Source organism: Cynara cardunculus (genome assembly GCF_001531365.2).
Source record: "Cynara cardunculus var. scolymus isolate 2C chromosome LG 8, CcrdV1, whole genome shotgun sequence".
Classification (NCBI taxonomy): Eukaryota; Viridiplantae; Streptophyta; class Magnoliopsida; order Asterales; family Asteraceae; genus Cynara; species Cynara cardunculus.
In genome coordinates, this window is record NC_037535.1 from 24,980,043 (window position 1) to 25,000,489 (window position 20,447).

Here is a 20,447-nt window from a genome sequence, read left to right on the forward strand (position 1 = left end):
AAAGATAATAATTAAGTATTCTGTTAGAACTCAATGATTATCCTAATTATATTTTAGATTTTTTATATTTAAAATGAGATGTTTATCATGTATTTGATTGTGTTTATCTGCAGTTAGTTACACGAATTCAGATATGGGATGAATTTGGATAGGGATGAACGAGTTTAAGAGTTTTAAGAGTTTTTAAGAGTTTTAGCCAAATGCTTTATAAGATAGTATAGACTATTGTCATTTAATACCGGTTAATACCTTCAACTAAACGCCCCCTTGTTTTCCGTTAAAAACCCACAGGACCACATGATCTTGATAACAAACACACAAACCCATGATTTGATAGTTGGGTTACACGTTTATGATCTAAAACAAAAGACAAAATAAGGGACCCTAAATACTTACTTGATAACTTCATAATGTTATAAATTTCCTCATCGGATGAACATGAGAAAGGTCAAGAATATTACCGGATAAAAGCAATGAGAAAGATGAAGAGTCTTACCTGGTAAATGAGAATGACGACTCTTACCCAGTAAATTGTTGCATTCGATATGTTTTGATGTACTAAAATCTTACACATCAAAATAAATTATAGTGTTAACTCCTACTGGTAAGCGCTTACAGGATAAGCATTTGGATAAACGGCCCCTACATCAATGTTCAAATTTGGAGACTTTTTATTTACCTCTTAATGGTTCCATTAAGAAACAGCCTCTAGATCGTTATAAGGTAAATTTTGTTTGGTAAAAAAATTGTATCTCATCTAAAACCCTCTGAATAATTTTATATTATAAACCATCATAAATCATTGAACGCCCTAATTTCATTCTCTCCTCCAAATCATTGGTATGGCTATCGAAATCATGAGCATCAGCATGTAGGTTCCACATCCAAGTGGTGGTTTCAGGGCCTTTAGCTATTGTTCTTGAAAAATGACCCGGTCTAGCCCATTCCTCGAATGAAGTTTCTATGTGATCCCTATCTACCAAAATTCTGAACAATTACCAGACAACCATATTTCATTTTATAGTATCTCATATGAGCTTAATCATTCCGACCACTTAGTCATCATGCACCAAAACCATTTAACCAATGTCAAACAACCCCTAAACATCAAATTCAAAAGGTTTGCTCTCGAGTTAATAGAATCTGTTATGCCAACAAAGGATGACTGACAACACCCGATTCAGTTGTGAGGGTTTCGACGGTCCAGTGAGTCGAGCTAGAACTATGTATTACCACAAACTCCAACTCTAAAGGGTTATTTACCAAAGATTAACCGAATAAGAGTGCAGTCTTGATAAGCAGTAACTGAAAATTATTTGTTTAAGAAAAACCGAGAAACTAACAGAGTCACAAGGCAATCCCTTACTGGGTAAGCATCTCGGTTAACATATTCATTGGTTAGACCCTTTTGGTCCAACCTCCATCTTATGAATGTTTTTTCTAGGAGCAAGGGAAAGAACTCATTGCCACCGCAATGGAACCACCGTTTCTCTTCTCAAGGCCTTTTTCAGAAAGTAATCCGATGAATTCCAGTTTTGCAGATATTCATAATGGGATCATAGCCAAGGTCCTACCATCTGAAAACCGTAAGATATAAGCCCTGGTAAACTTAATGGCCACTATCGTTGGGACGCCTGGAATTAAGTATCAAACCCAAGACAGCTGGGATGTTACACCTCCTGAACCACTACGCCATAACCCTCGTGGTTAAAGCAATAATTTTTTTTGGAAGGGTGTCAAAGTATGGTCCGGAATAATCCTGCAAGAAATCAGCCACGATAAACTCAATGGCCACAATTGTTATGAGCTAGATGGGATATTCCACCATATCCTGGTCTCAACCACAACCTCAGTACCTCACAACCCTTATGGTTAAAGCAATAATAGTTCATGGCCATGTGAAGAAGCTAAAAACAATGCACCAAGGATTATTCAAATTTTTATTCCCATCAATGAAAGTTGTACATATGAATTCACCATTTCAGTCAAAGATCTTATTAGCTTCTGGGATTTATATCAAAGCACAACTGAACAAAAAACGATCAGATTTCATACACTATATAACACAAATCATTTGAAATCATATAAAAAGCTTAACAATTAAGTTCAGTAGTTACCTCCATTGTTCTCATCAAGATTCAGACCTGTAATTGCATCATTCAACTCAGAACTGCTTGTGATTATTGCGTCATTTAACCCAGAACTTGCCTTTGCTAACATATGAGCATCGTTATAGTTTCTAACAGCCTGCACAATTCCCCTAACTCGTTTGTAAGGATCAGCAGAATTGAAAACTTCAGAACCCACAAAAACTCCATCGCAGCCGAGCTGCATCATCAAAGCTGCATCTGCAGGTGTCACGATGCCTCCAGAAGCAAAATGAACCACTGGAAGCCTTCCCATTTGCTTCGTTTGTGCCAAAATGTCATAAGGTGCACGCAATTCTTTCGCGAATGTGAACACTTCATCTTCATCCATGTTTGTTAAAACCCTAATTTTCCCCATCACTTCCCTCACGTTACGAACAGTGTCGACAATGTTGCCAGATCCGGATAGATCTCCTTGAGTTCTGATCATGGCTGCACCTTCTCTCACCCGCCTCAATCCCTCCCCCAAATCGCCACAGCCGCATATGAAAGGAATCCGAAAGTTATGTTTATTGATGAAGTTATCCTCATCGGCAACCGCAATAACCTCGTTCTCATCTATGTAATCAACACCAATCGCTTCGAGTATCTGAGCTTCAACGAAATGGCCGACACGAGCCTTCGCCATTACAGGAACTGCAACAGATTGTTGGATTTCTTTGATAACAGCTGGATCGAGCATCCGTGAAATTCCCGATCCCGATTGCGACGGTTCCGAGACAATTACACAACAAGCTCCGGCCGATTCAGCGATCTTAGCTTCGTCAACGTTTGTGACTTGAACAATTGCTCCGCCACGGAGCATTTGAGCTAAACCGACCTTGACTGAAAAGCCATTTTTGCTCTTCTTGTTCGGATCGGATATGGCGGTGTTGCCATAAACAGTAACTGCACTTTCGTCGGCCATCCGCAAGCAAGGTGTTTGATGAAATGTGTGACAGAAACAGAATTGATTTCGATGGAATGAATGGCGATGGAGAAGATTTATGGAAAGGGAAAGATGATGATGGAGGGATCGAGAAGTTTCGGTAAGGTTCTCGGTGGCTTCTTTCTATGGAAAGCGTCCTTCCACCGCCGTGCTCATTATGGACCAATTTCAAATGTATATATAAAGCATATGACTCTACTCAGTCAAAGGTGTTGGGTTCGGGTCATGACTCACGTCTTGGTTGGAAATTTGTGTATTCGGTTCAATTTAAACTCATCGGTCATAATCGGATATTCAATTGTAACGAAATTGGATTGGATCCAAAATTTCAACATAAAAATGGATCTGTCGATTCTTAGGTGGCAGTTCAACATCTAATAAAACAGAACTGATCAGCCTCTTGCATATACAGTTAAGATGGCAAAAGGATGGTGCGACTTTGTCCAAATACAAGACATGTCATGGGTTCGATCTCAAGTTCCCTCTGCTAGCTAGTCTTACCAATTGACTGAGCAAAAAAAATACTTTTAATACAGAAATGGCAGCGGGTCGGGTTCAGGTTGGGTATTGGTATCACAGTCCCCAAAACCGTCTCTGTAACCGCTTTGATCCCCGTTGGGGATCCCATTGGGGACTTGCGGTTTCCCGATCCTCATTGGAGAACCCGTTAAGGTAAAAATCCTCGTTCCTCGTTCATCGTTGATCATACCCGACCACGAAATGATAGTCGGCCAAAAAAAATTACAATATGTTAATTTTCACTACTAAAAATAAGGGATCGTTTATTAAATGCTTACTCAGGTAAACGTTTACCAAAGCATATTTACCGGATGAATATGACAAGTATCAGTAGTCTTACCCGGTAAGAGTGAAAACAAGGACCAATAGTCTTACCCGGTAAGTAATAACAATGACTCTTACCAGGGTTAACGTTAAATTGTTGCATACGATGTCGTTTTGGTGGACTAAATCCTACCTGGTAAGTAAGTGTTAGTGTTAAATTTTACCGGTAAGCACTTATCGAGTAAGTGTTTAAGTAAACGGCGCCTAAATTAATTTTTTTAAACATGCAGGTCTAAATGCCTCAAATATAATTAAATCAATTATGAATAACTAAAAGAGTACCTGCACAATGCAGCTAGACACATCTCGATATTAATGTTCTATTTTATTGTTTGTCTCGGTCGATGTTATAATACGATTTTATGTGTTTTTAAGAAATCAATAATGATTTTATTTTTAAATAAAATATAAATTTGAAGATATCATAAAAATTTGAAAAAAAATATATCAATGTTAAATCAAATCAACTATTTAAAAGTTCTTATTTTTTTTATGTAATTTCTTTAATTTATTTTTTTTATTATAATTTAATTTAAGTTTAAAACGAAACAATTTATTTTTGGTTTAAGAATATAACATTTTATAAAGATAATAATTAAGTATTTTGTTAGAACTCAATGATTATCTTAATTATATTTTAGATTTTTTATAATTAAAATAAGATGTTTATCTTGTATTTGATTATATCTATCTGTAGTTAGTTACACGAATTCAGATATAGAGCTTTAATAAATTGTAATTACGCACAATCTACTTGCAATCTTGAGTTTTAAGTAAATGCATTAATAAACAGCACTTTACGCATGAAAAGTGGTTTTTAAGAGTTTTTATCAAATGTTTTATAATATAGTATAGATGTCTTCAAATTATAATATACAAATAAAAAAAATCAAATATCATCCAATCGGTTAATACTTCAATCGGTTACCCGGGTACTTAAATGTTAAAAACTTTACATCTTATATACCAAAATGGAGTTTTTGAAATTGTGTTACCTAAAATATGAATCAAGTTAAGATATGTTATTTTTTTTCATGCAATTTGTTCTCTCCACTTTGGAGTAAATTTTTGGACAATTAAAGGTTAATTTTTTTAAAAATAATACATTCAACTTCAACAGATTGTTTATTTTGAATATTTCAATATTAATAAAATATTTTATAAATTTATCATCCCAATGCATTTTTATTAATTTTTGTATAAAATAATAATAATATAATCGTATCGGTGGAAAAAATAACAAAAAATTATTTCTCTTTTATCAGATTAAATTTATAAAACTATCTAAACTTGTAGTTTTTCTTGTTTCCTATATTTCACAAAGCCAATACAGAGTAATTGTTGGAGCAAAATAAATAATAAAATATTATCTATTTTAAATAACACGTTAGAAATGATCTTAGACTATGGAACTGTTTGGTAGTTGTTGAATGATCTAGTGCAGAATGATTAAGAGACTCTCATGATATAGTGCAAAATGAAATATAATTGTTTGATAATTGTTTACGATAAAATTAGGGTGCTTGATGATTAAGGAAGACCCAATATGCACAATCATTCAGAGGATTTTAGAATCATTAAGAGACATTTTTTTTTTTGTCAAACAATATTCATCTTTTAATGATCCAGAGGTTGCATCTTAATTGAACTATTAAGAGGTAAACAAACGACTCCTATGACAAAACAAAAGCAGGTGGATAATAATGCATTTTTTTTATCCCACTGAATGAATAAGTAGAACAAAAAGTAAAAATACTGTATAGTATTGATAAATTATTAAATTACGAATGTCAAATTAAAATTTTAAAACATTCCATAATCTTTTCACCTGTTTGCCTCACCCTTGGTTGTCCAACCCTGTTAGATTCCATCCAGTCATGCTCACTCTGATCTACGTACCAAACGTATCTTTGTTATCGTCGAAAGTATATTACCTTTAAATAAACAAAGCAAGGGTTGGGTTCATGTGAGACCGGTCTATTTTCGTGATATCACTTTTTCACACTTGAAACTTCAGAGCAAAACGTTGTGAAGGTAAAAAAAAAAAAAGTCGAACCTTCATAACAAAAACACTGTGAAGGTGACCTTCACAACGTTTTGCTATGAAGTTTCAAGTGTGAAAAAAGTGGTTTCACGGGTCTTATGAAAACAGGTTAGTCTCACGTGATCCCAAGTCAACAAAGCAATTCATCATTTTTTTTAAATACAAGACATGTTCAGGTTTGATCCCCCTCTTCAGGCGCTAGCCTCAACCGTTGAGTTTTTTCATTTTCATGGAACGAACCAAGCTCCCAGTATGTTCTTTTTGAACCAAAATAACTTCTGTTAACGCTCCAAGAAATTAGAAAAAGAGCAAAACAACAAATAACCAACCAGGAGAGTCCCACTTATAGTAGGCGAGATGTAGAACTGTTATATCTATCTCTCCGAATAAACAACAGTTAAACCTGTAATAACAAACAAGATTGTTGTTCGATTGCTGCAAATTGCATATTTTATTTACTGAATCTTAAACAACGTCCGAGCTTGCTTAATATTCTATATTTACATTTCATAAGTCCCTGTAATTATTTTAGTGACGCATTTTTGACGTGTAGTTCAGTTGGCAAATAGACGTGATGATTTTGTTCAAATACAAGATAGACCATGGGTTCATTGCCTCCCTCCACGGTAGCCTCATTTGTTGAGTGAGTAGCAAAAATCCCTTACATTGATGTTTTTGGAGATGGGTCCGTGTAGTAAGGACGTTCAAAAAAAACCGTTAGACCGTTCAAACCGGTCGAATGAAGTCAAACTAGACCATTTTTGGCTATTTGAACAGTCTATCGGTCCAATTCGGTCTGAAAACAGCTAAACCGCTCGACTTCATCTGGTCTGGTCTACAGTTTGAACATTTTTTTGAGAGATCTAGACCGAACCCCCTTTTTGTGGTCCGGTTTGATCACTTGTTGTCAAACCGCTCGATTTGAAAATTTTCTTAAGCCATCCAAACCGGACTATAAATACCCTTATTTTTGTAGGACCGATTACGAGTACTAGTAATTAACTTCATAGCGAAATGATTTTGTTGGGTACAAAAATGGGTATTAAATGAAATTGAAGACGATACCCCCAGATCCGGGGCACAAAACGTGGCCCGCATACCATGTGATAAATGATGTTATTGTTTATGACCTATTTCCTTTATCATATATGGTCCCTCCACTTTCCTTTTTACCAATTTTAGTCCCCAAACTAAGAACTCACCAATTAAGCCTATAAAAAAAAAAACGAAATCAATAATTATATAAATGGTCAAAATTTTGATTATATAGTGCATAAAATATCAAACTGATAGTTTGTATTTGAAAAAAAATCGATTACCAGCAATCCTAACTGATCTCACATGAAATCTGTCTTTAAAGATATCTGTTTGATTGAATATTTTTTTGACTCACTCAACAGCTGAGGCTAGACAGAGAATCTGAAACTTGTCTTGTAATTGGATAAAGTCACTTTACCCTTTTATCAGCTGAGTTACAAACCATGCCAAAAAATTCTCATATTGTTTAGTTTAATTGATTTTATAATAAATAAATCAATTAAATTTTGTGTAAATAATATTTTTTTATCTCATTATAGAATTTATCCCTCACTTCAAACAAAATCTATTATGGGTCGGTTTGGTTTGCATTATTATTTTTTAGGGGTTTGTATTGGAATGGATTTCAAATCACTGGTGTGTTTGGTTTGTAGGATTTGGAATGAAATTGAATTTCATTATTCATAAATAATTAATAGAAAAAATTATAAATAAATATAAAAATAATTGCATTACATTTTTATTAATCGATTATTACAAAACAAATGCTTTTAATTTTTGTTAAAACCTTATTGCATACAATTCTATGAAATTCCATGAAATCCGAAACACTCCCTAAGGATTTCAGATCTGGACAATCTAACAAACCAAACATGAGATTGAAATGGATTTGAAATGCAGATCCCCAAAACCCATTTCATTTATTCAAACCAAACGGGACCTTGGTTTTTTCGTAAATGATATTACTTGCATGTTTGTAAATTCTATAATACTTTTAAAATAACGTAATAAAATTTTACGATGGAAAATGTTGGGAACAACGTCGAAGTCTAAAATAATGGGTAGTGAAAACTTTAATTAAAGCAATAAATTTTTCAGTAGACTAAATCCACTGCATTTTTGTTATATCTGCCATTTTTAGAAAGTGAAATCAACGCTGAATCAAGCTTGTTTTCTTCGACACTCCGTCTTCGAGATTAAATTTCTATTTATTTCACAACGAAAAGCTTTTTCTTTCGATGTTCGTATCATGACTTTCAAATAGTCAAAAACACATCGAACGTATTTGAAATTCAAGTTAAATGTAAACTGATTGCTCATCATCAACTTCGGTATTTGTAGTGACATTTATAAACTTGGTCAAATTATACCAACTTATGGGTTGTTTGTTCACCTTTTAATAGTTGTATTAAGAGACAGTCTCTAAATCGTTAAGAGATGAATCTTGTTTGGTAAAAAAAAATATGCATCTTAATGATTCTAAAACCCTTCGAATGATTTTGTATGTTGCGCATCCCTTAACCATTAAGCCCCCTTATTTCATCGCAAACAATTATATTTTATTTTGCACTATATCATAAGAGCCTCTTAATTATTTTGCATCAAACCATTCAACAATTTGCAAACAACCCCTTAGTTGATTTAACAAATCTGGGAACAAAAAATGGACGGAAGCAGTTTAACAACTGCTTGGAACAATTTAACACGTGAGCTTGTTTTCTCTTGTCCTCAATTTGCTCCAATCAATATGAAATCATGGTGTGCCATATGGATGCATATAGCCAAGCAAATGAATGCATATGTGTTTATTATGCGTGTACGGTTTTAATTTCACTTGAATTCGTGTATAAAACAACACTAGAATTTAAATTCGTGGGCACCATGAAATAAAAGAAAGCACAGTGGCATGCAATGAAAAACCGTTATGCAATAAATGGTCCAATCGACCAATCCTGTTTGCTTGAGTTTATCATTGAAAAATAAAACAAGGGTGGAGATGATTAATCCAAATCAACAAAATAAAACAGTTGAAACATGCCAAAACTGGGTTTTTTCCCAGATTTTTGTTTCGGATTAAAAAACCCAATTACTTATGCTGTATTTTTTTTTTATCAATCCTACATCGGTTGGTGACGGAAACTGAAGTTGTCTTACAACTGAATATCTTTTTTATTAGACGTGTTTTAATGTCGTAGATCCATACATGGACAAAACTGACAACATCTAGTATGATTGCCTTGGAATGTTATAATGGTAGTAGAACAGGGAACCAAACTGGCCAAAATCGATTTAAAATTGTTTCAATCCTATTTCAAACCCGATTAACAATCTTAAAATAAAGGGTAAATTGCATAAAAAAGTAACGTTATTTAATTTGATCCATATTTTGGATAACTTATTTTCAAAACTTTTATTTTGGTACATAAGATGTAACGTTTTAAACATTTAAGTACTCGTGTAACTGGTTGAAGCATTAACCAGTTATCATGCTGATGTGTCCAGGGATGTGGTATCAAACTCAATATTATTTGTTGACATGGATATCTTATATAATCTAACCGGTTAATGTTTTAACCGATTACCCGAGTACTTAAATGTTTAAAACTTTACAGCTTAGGTACCAAAATGAAAGTTTTGAAAGTATGTTATCTAAAATAAGAATAAAGGTAAATTAAGTTATTTTTCATGCAATCTACCTTAAAATAAACGTTTAAAACTTCAAAAGACTAAAAGTGTATGTTATATATACTTGAGGGACTGTTTTTGTAAATACAAAGTGCACTGCACACCACCACATGTCACGGAGAGCTTAAATTCAAAAATTGACCAAATCAAGAAGCTCGACGACCCCTGCATTACATACTCCAAACCCTTGTCTTCAAAATTCAAATCCCATTTTACACTTTTTTCTTCTCCATCGATTGAATCCAATCTCCACCGTTGAAGTCCCCAGAAGCTTCAATTTGACGGTGACCCATCTTCAATTTCTACGTTAATTGAATCAGCTGAAAAGTAGTTGTTGATGTTGTAGAGATAGAGAGAGAAAAAGGCTCTTTGATTTGTGTCTTGGAGGCAAAGAATTTCAACAAAATCATCAGAAAAGTCTTTGATCGGAAGTGGTTTAAGTGTTGGTGGTAAGTATGAATGCGGTGGGAAGACATGGGCAGAGATCCGGTTCATCGGGAGCTCATCATCAGCGTCAGTACTCCGATAACTTTTTGGAGGTCACTTCTTCTTCATCTAACGGCCGATGGCTGCAATCTGCCGGTCTTCAGCACCTCCAGCAACCGTCTTCGAATACTTCTTCTTCTGTATGTCTATTATTCGATTTGTAATCTTATCCTCTTTGAATAGCTTCGAAATGACAGATCTGATTGTAGCTTTGGATTATGAATTTGATTTGTTAATTAATCGAGCAGCAGGATTTTGGCTACTATGGTGGTGGTGGTGGAGCTCAAGGTACGAGAATGTACAACAATAATAGGAATGTTAGTGCACAGAGGTCGTTAAGCGGAGGGACTGATTTATTTGCTGAGCCTTTGACACCGCCGGGACGCCAGAAAAAGCACGTTGGTGGTGGCGATGACCCCAATGGCTTCAGTCCTGGTCTCTTAGATCTACATTCCTTTGATACGGAGCTTATTTCTGAGGTGGGTTTTGTGACATTGTTGAATAAGTTATGAATATTTATGGATTTGACTACTTATAAGTTTTAGTGGTATTTAATTTTTATGCTATGATTTATTCATATGGTGTGATTTGATTGCCATTGTATCATAAGGATCACTTATATTTGTGTGTGTATATATATAGAGTGAGGTTCATATATATATATATATATATATATATATATATATATATATTTATATATATAGGGTGACGGTTCAAGGGAAAACCCAAAAAAAATGAAAAATTGAGATTAACGGTATGCACATTTGGATACAAATAAATTGAAGATGTTTTATCGTTTTTATGCATGTGTGCATGTTATGCACACATGGATACCAGAAAAATTATTGTTTTTATGCACGTGTGCATGTTATCGCATGTGCATACCGGAAAAATTAATTACAAATTACTTGTGTACGTATATGCATACCAAAAAAGTTAATTACAAATTACTTGTATACACATGTGCATACAATATAGATGAATGGTTATTAGGATGTTCCACTGCTTTTCAATTTTTTCTGGTTTTCTCCTGTACCTGACCCGATATATACACATGTATATATAGCTAATAGCTTCATCTTTTTATGCATTTTAGTCTTTCCCCCAAGTTTGTGCCATATCTAATTTTGTTTGTTAGAGTCCTATACATGCTAGACTTGGACCATTTTTGCACAATATATGTTGGAACCAACTTAATCTATTCGATTGCTTTTTTAGAGAGTAATCTAATGAGGTTCCACGTATTTTTCTTACATAATATTAGAGCCAAGGTCTGCCACTCTAGGGACTTGACACTTTGGGGCAATCTGTACTCATCTAGCCCCCTCTCGACAATCTATGCCCATCTAGCCTCTGTTGGAGGGGGCGTGTTAGAGTTCCTTATCGGCTAGACTTGGATCATTTGTCCTCAATATATATTGGAATCTTGCTTCCCTCATCAAGGGATCTTTTGCAGAGTAATCTAATGAGGTTCCAATATTCTCACATTGTTGATGTTGGTGATCCAGATTTGCCTGTGTGGAATCAAACATATTCTAAGCATTTGATTTTTGTCTACTATCATTTGACAAATTTCTATACTGGAAGTGATAATATCTGGCTTTTTCTTGCTGATAGGTGCCGGTAGCTGGAACTTATGGTGCTCCAATGTACAACTCTACTCGTGGCAGGAGCTTTGATGATGCAGAACCATATTTTGGGAATAGCAAACAGACGGGTAAAGCTCGAGGTGTCCCTGATAACAACATTTTGAAAAGTTTTGCTTCAGAAAAAGAGAAGACAAGCTCTGTTGCAAAGATCAAAGTTGTGGTAAGCCAGCCGACCCTATTGAGAACTGTTTCTTTGCAATTCTGTTGCCATCCAAACGATTAATTGCTTGAAATTATCAATAATACCACTTGTTGCTTAAAAGTCTTCTAATGGAGTAATGGGTGTTAAATTTCAGGTGCGTAAGAGACCCTTAAACAAAAAGGAGTTGGCAAAGAATGAGGAAGATATCATCACTACACAGAGCCATGCCAATTCCCTTACGGTTCATGAGACAAAACTTAAGGTTAGCATCAGAATAATGGGTTTGAAATTTTCAGAAGTACTAAATTTTAGGGGCCGTTTACCGAACGCTTACCCGGTAAGCGCTTATCGAGTCAGTTACCTTACCAGATGAACATGGCAAAAACCGAGAATCTTACCCGGTAAAAGCGATGGCAAGGACTGAGAGTCTTACCCGGTAAGTGAGAGTAACGACTCTTACCCGTTAGTGCTTACCGGGTAAATTGTTGCATATGATGGTTTTTATGGACTAGAATCTTACCTGGTAAGATAAGTGAGAGGGTTAGACTCTTACAGATAAGCACTGACCGGGTAAGCTTTGGGTAAACATCCCCTTAGTGTAGGCCAATTGTCATATCCTACATATGCCAGAAACAACAAATGTAAAATATTGAGAAAAACTAAATAAGAAATGACAAGCAAATGATGCATAATGCATACAACAAAACAAGTGGATGAGACAAGTGTGTTATAAATAAGAAAATAAAGAAGAGAGTGGTCGAAAGAAATAGAAGATAAAAATGCCAAAATCATACTTTGCTTTCCAAAATAAGTGCCCAATATCAGAAAGAGATAGTTTATTACTAAATTTTCAATTCTACCCATAATATGACACACAAATATTTATGAGTGGATGAGATGGAGACACAATTGTCATTAAGAAGTGTAATAGTTACTGATTTCTTAAATCGTGTGCCTTTCTTATTGTGGAAATTTATTTCGGGACGGAGGGAGTATTTGTTTGGACAATCAGTATCAATATTTCACTATAGTAAGATTCCCTTAGAAAGTAGCTATATTATTTTAAGTGTGTGTGTGTGTGTATATAGGATCACGTTCAGGGGAAAACCGTAAAAAAATGAAAAAACTAAGGAACACCCTAACAACTATTCATATGTAAGGTATGCACATGTGCATACAAGTAATTTATAAGTAATTTTCCCAGTATGTACATGTGCATATCGTAAAGATGAACGGTTATCAGGGCATTCCTCAAATTTTCATTTTTTGGGGTTTTTCCCCCAATCCTCACTCTATCTATGTAATATATATATATATATATATATATATATATATATATATAATATATAATACATATATATAATACATCAAATACTCACGGGCACTTCTTACCGTTGGTGAGATTTGAACCCTGGACCTCCTGGGAGGTTGGGAGCTAGTGTATCCGACTAACCGGTGTACCATTGGGCCAATGACCCTTCGGAAAGCAGCTATATTTTAAACACCATGCATGAAGGGTTGTATATTCTTCGTGCTGATCAACGATGATTACAATATCGGAGTACGTTCAAAGGAATTGACGGGGGCCCGCTTGTACATTTTATATTGTTGAGCCGAATTCCACCATCTTTCTCTTGTTGTTTTCATTGGTTTTAGTTAAATTAGTTATGCTCCCAAATGAGCCAACTAAAGTCAAGAGTCACATATAATTGCACATTTTCCATCACTCTCTTTTGTAGTCTGAAATCTCTCCATCCTGCAGGTAGATTTGACAGAATACATGGAAAAGCATGAATTTGTTTTTGATGCAGTACTAAACGAGGAGGTCTCTAATGATGAGGTCAGTATATTATGCATAGGTGAAAGCAAATTGGTAGATAGAAAGCCATGGTTTCTCACAGATCTTATAACCAAGATTGACTTCATAATTCGTTGGCTTTTCTTGTCTTCATAGGTTTATCGCGAAACTGTTGAGCCCATTGTTCCAATAATTTTCCAACGTACTAAAGCTACTTGCTTTGCATATGGACAAACAGGTACATAGGCATACTTACTTTAAATATCACATTTGCTGATAAAAAAGGAAAAAAAGTTATACTTGGGGGCTGTTTGGTTGGTTTTCCATTTAGTCTTGCATGGATAAATTTGTCTACATAGATTGAGAAGGTTTTTGTTTGGAAGGGGTTTTTAATAGATGGAAGAAATGTGTTTTATAAGTGGGAGGGGTAGGTTTGGAAAAAACTTGGCTTTCTGCATAAAACTCTCTATTAGAAGCTTAATAAATAAGTCACTTTCTATATCATTATGTCACTACCGAACAATCATACGTAATTGACCTAATAAGCTGCGAGCCTCATTAGGCTGCTAACAAACAAACACTTAGATAGACATTATTGGCCATTAACAAGATGCAAAACAATGTTGTGCTAAGTGCTAATTTAGATACGCTAATGAAGTTGATGAAGATCACTCCCTAAGTCCCTCTTGGCTTTGCTATGGCATATGCCTCATGACTTGGTTGTTGATAAGCTAGTTGTTGGCTGATGAACTAGTCATGTTTGATAAAAACTAGTTGATAGCTAGATGACAAATTAAAATGACCTAAAAGGATATGTTGAAAATTAATTGGAAACATATAAGGGGCATAGTAGGAAAGGAAGTGGAGAAGGGCCCCTGAAGCTTTTTGAAACGCTACTTGAAGTAGCTTTTAGAATGGGGAGTCTATAAGCTAGCTTATGGATAATCAAACGGGGATTTTTCAATAAGCTCAAAAAATAAGTTAGCTTGAGGTTGCCAAACATGGCCTTTAACGATGCTTGCTCTTGTTTTCTTGTTCAGGAAGTGGAAAGACTTTCACAATGAAACCGTTACCTCTTAAAGCATCTCGGGATATCTTGAGGCTGGTGAACCATACCTATCGCAGCCAAGGTTTTTATTTGTATTTCAGCTTCTTTGAGATATACGGTGGGAAACTTTATGATCTCCTTAACGACAGAAAGTAAGTTCTGTCATCATGTTCATTAAGTATGCGTTTGGTATCCAGACAGGATAGGACAAAACACGACATAACCGTTGTTCAACGTTTGGTAAGACAAGACTAAACAGATAAAATGCCCAATTTACCCTAATGAGGTGTTTATATATTTTGGTTTATGTAATTTATTAGATTATAATAAAATAAATATTTTTTATAACAAATATATCATTATGAAGTTTTTGTGAAGACGGTTCAAATGACACCAAAATAATATGTAGTTTCCAATTTTTATTTTATTATTATTAATATTTAATAAATTACATAAATTAACCAAAATCTAGAAACCATATAAAAATAATATTTTGAGAACAATAAAGTGAAAGGTTTAATTGTATGACATAAAATAAATAAAATTTAAAGAAAGGATAAAATGTAATGATGGAGGCGTATTTGATGTATAGAAGAGAATTAGGTTTTATCTTGTTCCACCTTGGGTGGGGTTGGGGGTGGAACACGCCTGTTTGACTCTGTTCTTGTCTGTTCCACATAAAAGTCCTGCCAAATATGGAACAGTGATCCCGTTCTGTCTTGTTCAGTGTACCAAATGCAGCCTAAGCAGTCAGGGGAACTTGTGGTTTTCAAGAAAACGGACTTGATTCTTTTTGCAGAAAATTGTGCATGAGAGAGGATGGTAAACAACAAGTATGCATTGTGGGTTTGCAAGAATATAGAGTCTCGGATGTGGAAACAATCAAGGAGTTCATAGAAAGAGGGAATGCAACAAGAAGTACTGGCACGACTGGTGCCAATGAAGAATCTTCCCGATCACATGCCATACTTCAACTCGTCATCAAAAGATCTGTTGATGGAAGCGAATCTAAACCTCCGCGAGTTGTTGGCAAACTCTCATTCATTGATCTTGCTGGAAGTGAACGCGGTGCAGACACAACAGATAATGATAAGCAAACAAGGTAACCATGAAAGGATGTGAAGTTTTCTTTCAGCTATTATTTGTTATTCCCTCCGTCCCAAAATTAGGGTCCACAATAGAAATGACACACTGTTTTATACATATACATATTCATTACACTTTTCAGTTAACCAAATGACAACTTTACCCTTAATTAATTTATCGCTCCTCACAACTCTTAAATATTTGTGCATTAACTAAGGGTAGATTTGAGATATTAGTTATATATTTCTGAAAGTGGACACATATTTCGGGACAAATATAAATAGAAAGGTGGACGCTTGTTTTGGGACGGATGGAGTAATATAAAAGAGGGCAAGATGCATAAAAATGCTACAAAGTTTGGTTTATAGTTCCTATTCAGTGTAACAAGGGGTATATTTTTTTCACAATCAATGTAACAAAGAAAATTTCTTTTTCTATCCGTTTTTCTAACATTTGATGACGTGGATTTCAATTTATCGCCCACTCCACCATAAATTAACTAAGGGTAGATTTGAGATATTATCAATTTTGTCTTTAAAATATTTAAGTTTTTAATGAGGGATTTGAATTATATGCTGCAGAATGGAAGGTGCAGAGATTAATAAAAGCTTGCTTGCCTTGAAGGAATGCATAAGAGCTCTTGATAATGACCAGGGTCATATTCCTTTTCGAGGCAGTAAATTAACTGAAGTTTTGAGGGATTCGTTTGTTGGAAATTCTCGAACTGTTATGATATCTTGCATTTCACCAAATGCTGGATCATGTGAGCATACGCTCAATACCTTGCGATATGCTGACAGGTAATAATGATTGCTGCTATTTGCTATTTGCTATTTGATCCACGTTTTTATCTTTTGGCCATGTTTAGCAACTATAAGCTAGGTTATTCTTTGAGCTTATAAAAAAGACCCATCTCCCAGCCATAAGCTAGTTTTTAATAGCATTTTAATAAGCTCTACTAGGGTTCTCCCCACTCTTTTCAATCATGCCCCTTATATTTTTCCATTTAATTTTGCAACATGTCCTTTTAAGTCATTTTACATTTGTCATCTAGCTTGCTTATGGGAGGTTCTTAAACCTTTTACATCATTGGGATTTGGGAATGAGTGGTACATGCCAACGTGGAATGGGACGGGCTCATAAACATGAACCGGTTCTTCATAAAAATGGTGGGACACATTCCAATTGAATAATAGAAAATAATTAGAATTTAGGTTACGGACCGGTTCATGATTGGGGGTAGAAGGTTTAAATGTGCACAAGAGAAAATCTAATGTGACAGAGTCATGAACATCTCGAGATGCTCTAAGATCCCTAAAAAAATTCCAAGGTGTTAGCATGATAGAGCGCCTTCTTATATCCGCTCCAACTTATCAGCTAGTTTTACCAAACATGACTATTTTATATGCTAGTTTCTCAGCTAGTTCGGGTTCGCAAACATAGCCTTTGGCACCAACTTCTTTCCCACTCTTGTTAATTCTCCTATTGTAACCATCATCAAATGACAGGGTCAAAAGCCTCTCAAAAGGCAACAAGAAAGATGCGATATCTTCGACTCTAAACGTGAAGGAATCAATGTCAGTGCCATTATCTTCCGTGTTGCCCCCGGTTTCACCCTATGATGATGGTATGGTTGATTCATATCCCGAACAAGCCGATGAAGATGATTACGACACTACCGAAGAGTTCTATGAAACCGAGCAGCCATCATGGAAGAATAATGCAAAAGCTGAGGCATACGGCTCGTTAAACGGTCAAGATAAGAGCCGGAGAATCAATGTTCAAACAAAATTAAAGGAGCCACCGAAACCTGACTCAAGAAACTGGAATCAGGATGATGATTTGAATGCCCTTTTAAAGGTATGGATAGTTGATGAATCTTTATGAAGATATATGACATTCTTGATTGGAATATATTCACATGTGAATATGAAAATTTGTGTTTTAATCTCAGGAGGAGGAAGATCTTGTGAATGCTCATCGGAAACAAGTGGAGGATACCATGGATATCGTTAGAGTGGTATGCCGTAAATCATAATGTTAATATTAGTTTTTTAAACGTAACATTTGATCCAAAATCGCTTATTTTTGCAAGAAAAATGTTTTCTTTGCAAGAAAGAACCAAATAGTAACGGGTGAAAAGTTACCTACCGCTGACCACTGCTGATTCTGTCGGCACTGACTCAGCATTAGACATGTTTACCTAGGGACTGATCTGACTGAAGGTGCTGACCGAGTACCTACCCGGCCAACATTATTATTTCACTTATTGGGTCAGGTTACATACTTTCCAGGCTAGACTAGGGGCTGTTTACCAAAACGCTTGCTGGGTAAGCGCTTACCGGGTAAGATTCTTGGAAAATGGCATCGTATGCAACAATCTTACCTGGTAAGCTTTTACTGGTAAGAGTTGTGACTCTCCCTTACCGGGTAAGACTCATTTCGGGAAATTTACATAAATAGCTAAAGTTGATAGGTGGTTTCACTTTTTAGCCAATCCTTATGCAGAACGCTTACGCCTATGCGTAAGAACTGGTTTTCAGCAAAAAACAGAAAGAAAAAAGAACCCTTGCGCATATGCATACGGTTTTTGCGCAAGGACGTGTAAGGTTTCCGTGTAAGGATTCCAATCCTTACGCATATGCATAAGTTTTTTTTTTCTTTTTGTTGCGGAAAACCAATCCTTACGCATATGCATAAGCCTTTTCTGCGTAAGGATTGGCTAAAAAGTGAATTTGGGTCAGAAAATGGCTGAAGGGTGGAACCTATTTGCTGATTAGCTATTTCTGTCAATTTCCCTGTCGTTTTTGTCTTGCCTCTTACTGGATATTGCCATGCTATTCCCTTAAGGTAAGTGACCCGGTAAGCGTTTGGTGAATGGCCCCTAAATTGTTTTTACCAATAAGCGGTTACCAACAAAACACTTGGTAAACAACCATGTTCAGTCGGTGCTTACCCGGACCGAAGCTCTTACCCATACTGCATTCTTACCCAGTTAGCACTGACTTGTTTTTGTGTTGCTAAACGGGCCCTTAGGTTCTGTTTTACCTATTGATGACCGTTGCTGACTCAGTCAGCATAAGCTAGTTTATCAAAACACTAAAGGTCTGTTTGTTAGCAGCTTAGTGAGCTTAGTGGGACTTGCAGCTTATTCCGTCAGTTATACATGACTGGTTCATAGTGGCTTAATATAGAAGCTGGCTTATTCAATGAGTTTCAGTGGGAAGCTTTATGCAGAAAGCCAAGTTTTCCCAAACCAGCTCCTCTAAATTAAAAAAAGCTCATTCCATCTATATGAAAAAAAACCTACCAAACATATTATTTCACTTACCGGGTCAGCACAAGATGAGAAAGGTTCTTTTTCTTGGTAATTGTTACAAAACGCTTGGTAAACAACTATTTGCAGTCAGCCATTCTTATTCAGCTAGCATGCATGCTATATCAAATTAATGTTTTTATTTATTTATTTAGTTTTTGTGGTTTGTAGGAGATGAAGCTATTGGTGGAGGCAGACGAACCAGGAAACCAGTTAGATGAGTATATACAAAAATTGAACACAATCTTGGCTCAGAAGGCTGCAGCCATTCAGCAACTACAGAACCGCTTGGCTCACTTTCAAAAGCGACTTAGGGAGCATGATGTTTTAGTGTCATCTGGTCTTTAAATGGTATTCCAGCCAAGCCAAGCCAAGCCAAGCCAGCCATTTATGATTTGGTCAAAATGTAAAGCTATCTGACCTTCTTGGTTATGGCCATATGCCAATCTTTGTCATTCATTATTGTAAACCCATGCTGCTGCTTTGATAAAAATGATTCATTTTCGATATATTTTTTTAAATTTTTTGCTACGTTGGTATGACAGAACAAAAATTTGTTGTTTTATGTTTGGCGCAATTAGTGACGGATCCAGGATTTTTGTTGAGCGGTCGTACTTTTAAGGTGGATTAAATGCCAACAAAGTTACCGTTTTATCTTGTGGAAAAGTCGATGTGGTTTGACCCGAGGAAAAGTCGATTGTGACGATTTAGGGAAACACATAGGTTGTTTGAAATGGAACCAACCTTGTGATGATGTGCTTTTTAGTTGATTCGTATCGTTTCGAGAGACTTTTTAACTTTTTGGTTAAATTTGAGGGACTTTTTTGGTTTTTGTCTGTGTTTTCTAAAATCTCGGACCATCCATCAAAATTTAGCATATGTATCTTCCTACCAAAAAAAAATTACTTGTGAAAATCGGTTGAACGAGTGCATAAGACCGTTGGGTCCTTCATAGGACTGACCCTGTACAAGTCATTGGCTCAGGGTACTTGGTACAGCCTAGCATTTAGCAAGGCTAGTAATTCGGACCTTATCGAAGGTAATAAGTGTGCGAGTATTTGATGTATTGTATGTGAATAATATATCTTTTAAAAAAATAGATGGAACCAGAATAGAAATCATGATACAAGATTGGTAAATTACTAAACTATCAGGTCAATTTAAAACCATTAAACTGAGTAAAATTCTTTTACCAACCTATTCTATTCTAACCCATCTAGTCATGTTCTGTTTACGA

The 20,447-nt window shown here is 35.5% G+C and overlaps 2 protein-coding genes across 3 annotated transcripts; one reads left to right on the top strand and one right to left on the bottom strand.

Annotated features, from left to right (window-relative positions):
- Window positions 1-1,905: 1,905 nt before the first annotated feature.
- On the bottom strand, window positions 1,906-3,219 carry LOC112516660 (pyridoxal 5'-phosphate synthase-like subunit PDX1.2). The gene has a single exon (XM_025123833.1). The coding sequence runs from the start codon at window positions 3,052-3,054 to the stop codon at window positions 2,107-2,109; it is 948 nt and encodes a 315-aa protein (XP_024979601.1). The 5' UTR covers window positions 3,055-3,219; the 3' UTR covers window positions 1,906-2,106.
- A 6,682-nt stretch (window positions 3,220-9,901) lies between these two features.
- Window positions 9,902-19,715, top strand: LOC112517053 (kinesin-like protein KIN-13B). Of its 2 annotated transcripts, none has more exons than XM_025124360.1 (12): window positions 9,902-10,311; window positions 10,420-10,650; window positions 11,789-11,980; window positions 12,117-12,224; window positions 13,725-13,802; window positions 13,917-13,998; window positions 14,801-14,960; window positions 15,608-15,910; window positions 16,476-16,694; window positions 17,403-17,754; window positions 17,849-17,914; window positions 19,382-19,715. In XM_025124360.1, the coding sequence occupies exons 1-12, from the start codon at window positions 10,141-10,143 to the stop codon at window positions 19,556-19,558; spliced, it is 2,139 nt and encodes a 712-aa protein (XP_024980128.1). In that variant the 5' UTR covers window positions 9,902-10,140; the 3' UTR covers window positions 19,559-19,715. The 2 variants fall into 2 exon arrangements, with proteins under 2 accessions (XP_024980128.1, XP_024980129.1); XM_025124361.1 differs by having other exon boundaries at window positions 10,423-10,650.
- The last annotated feature ends 732 nt before the right edge of the window (window positions 19,716-20,447 follow it).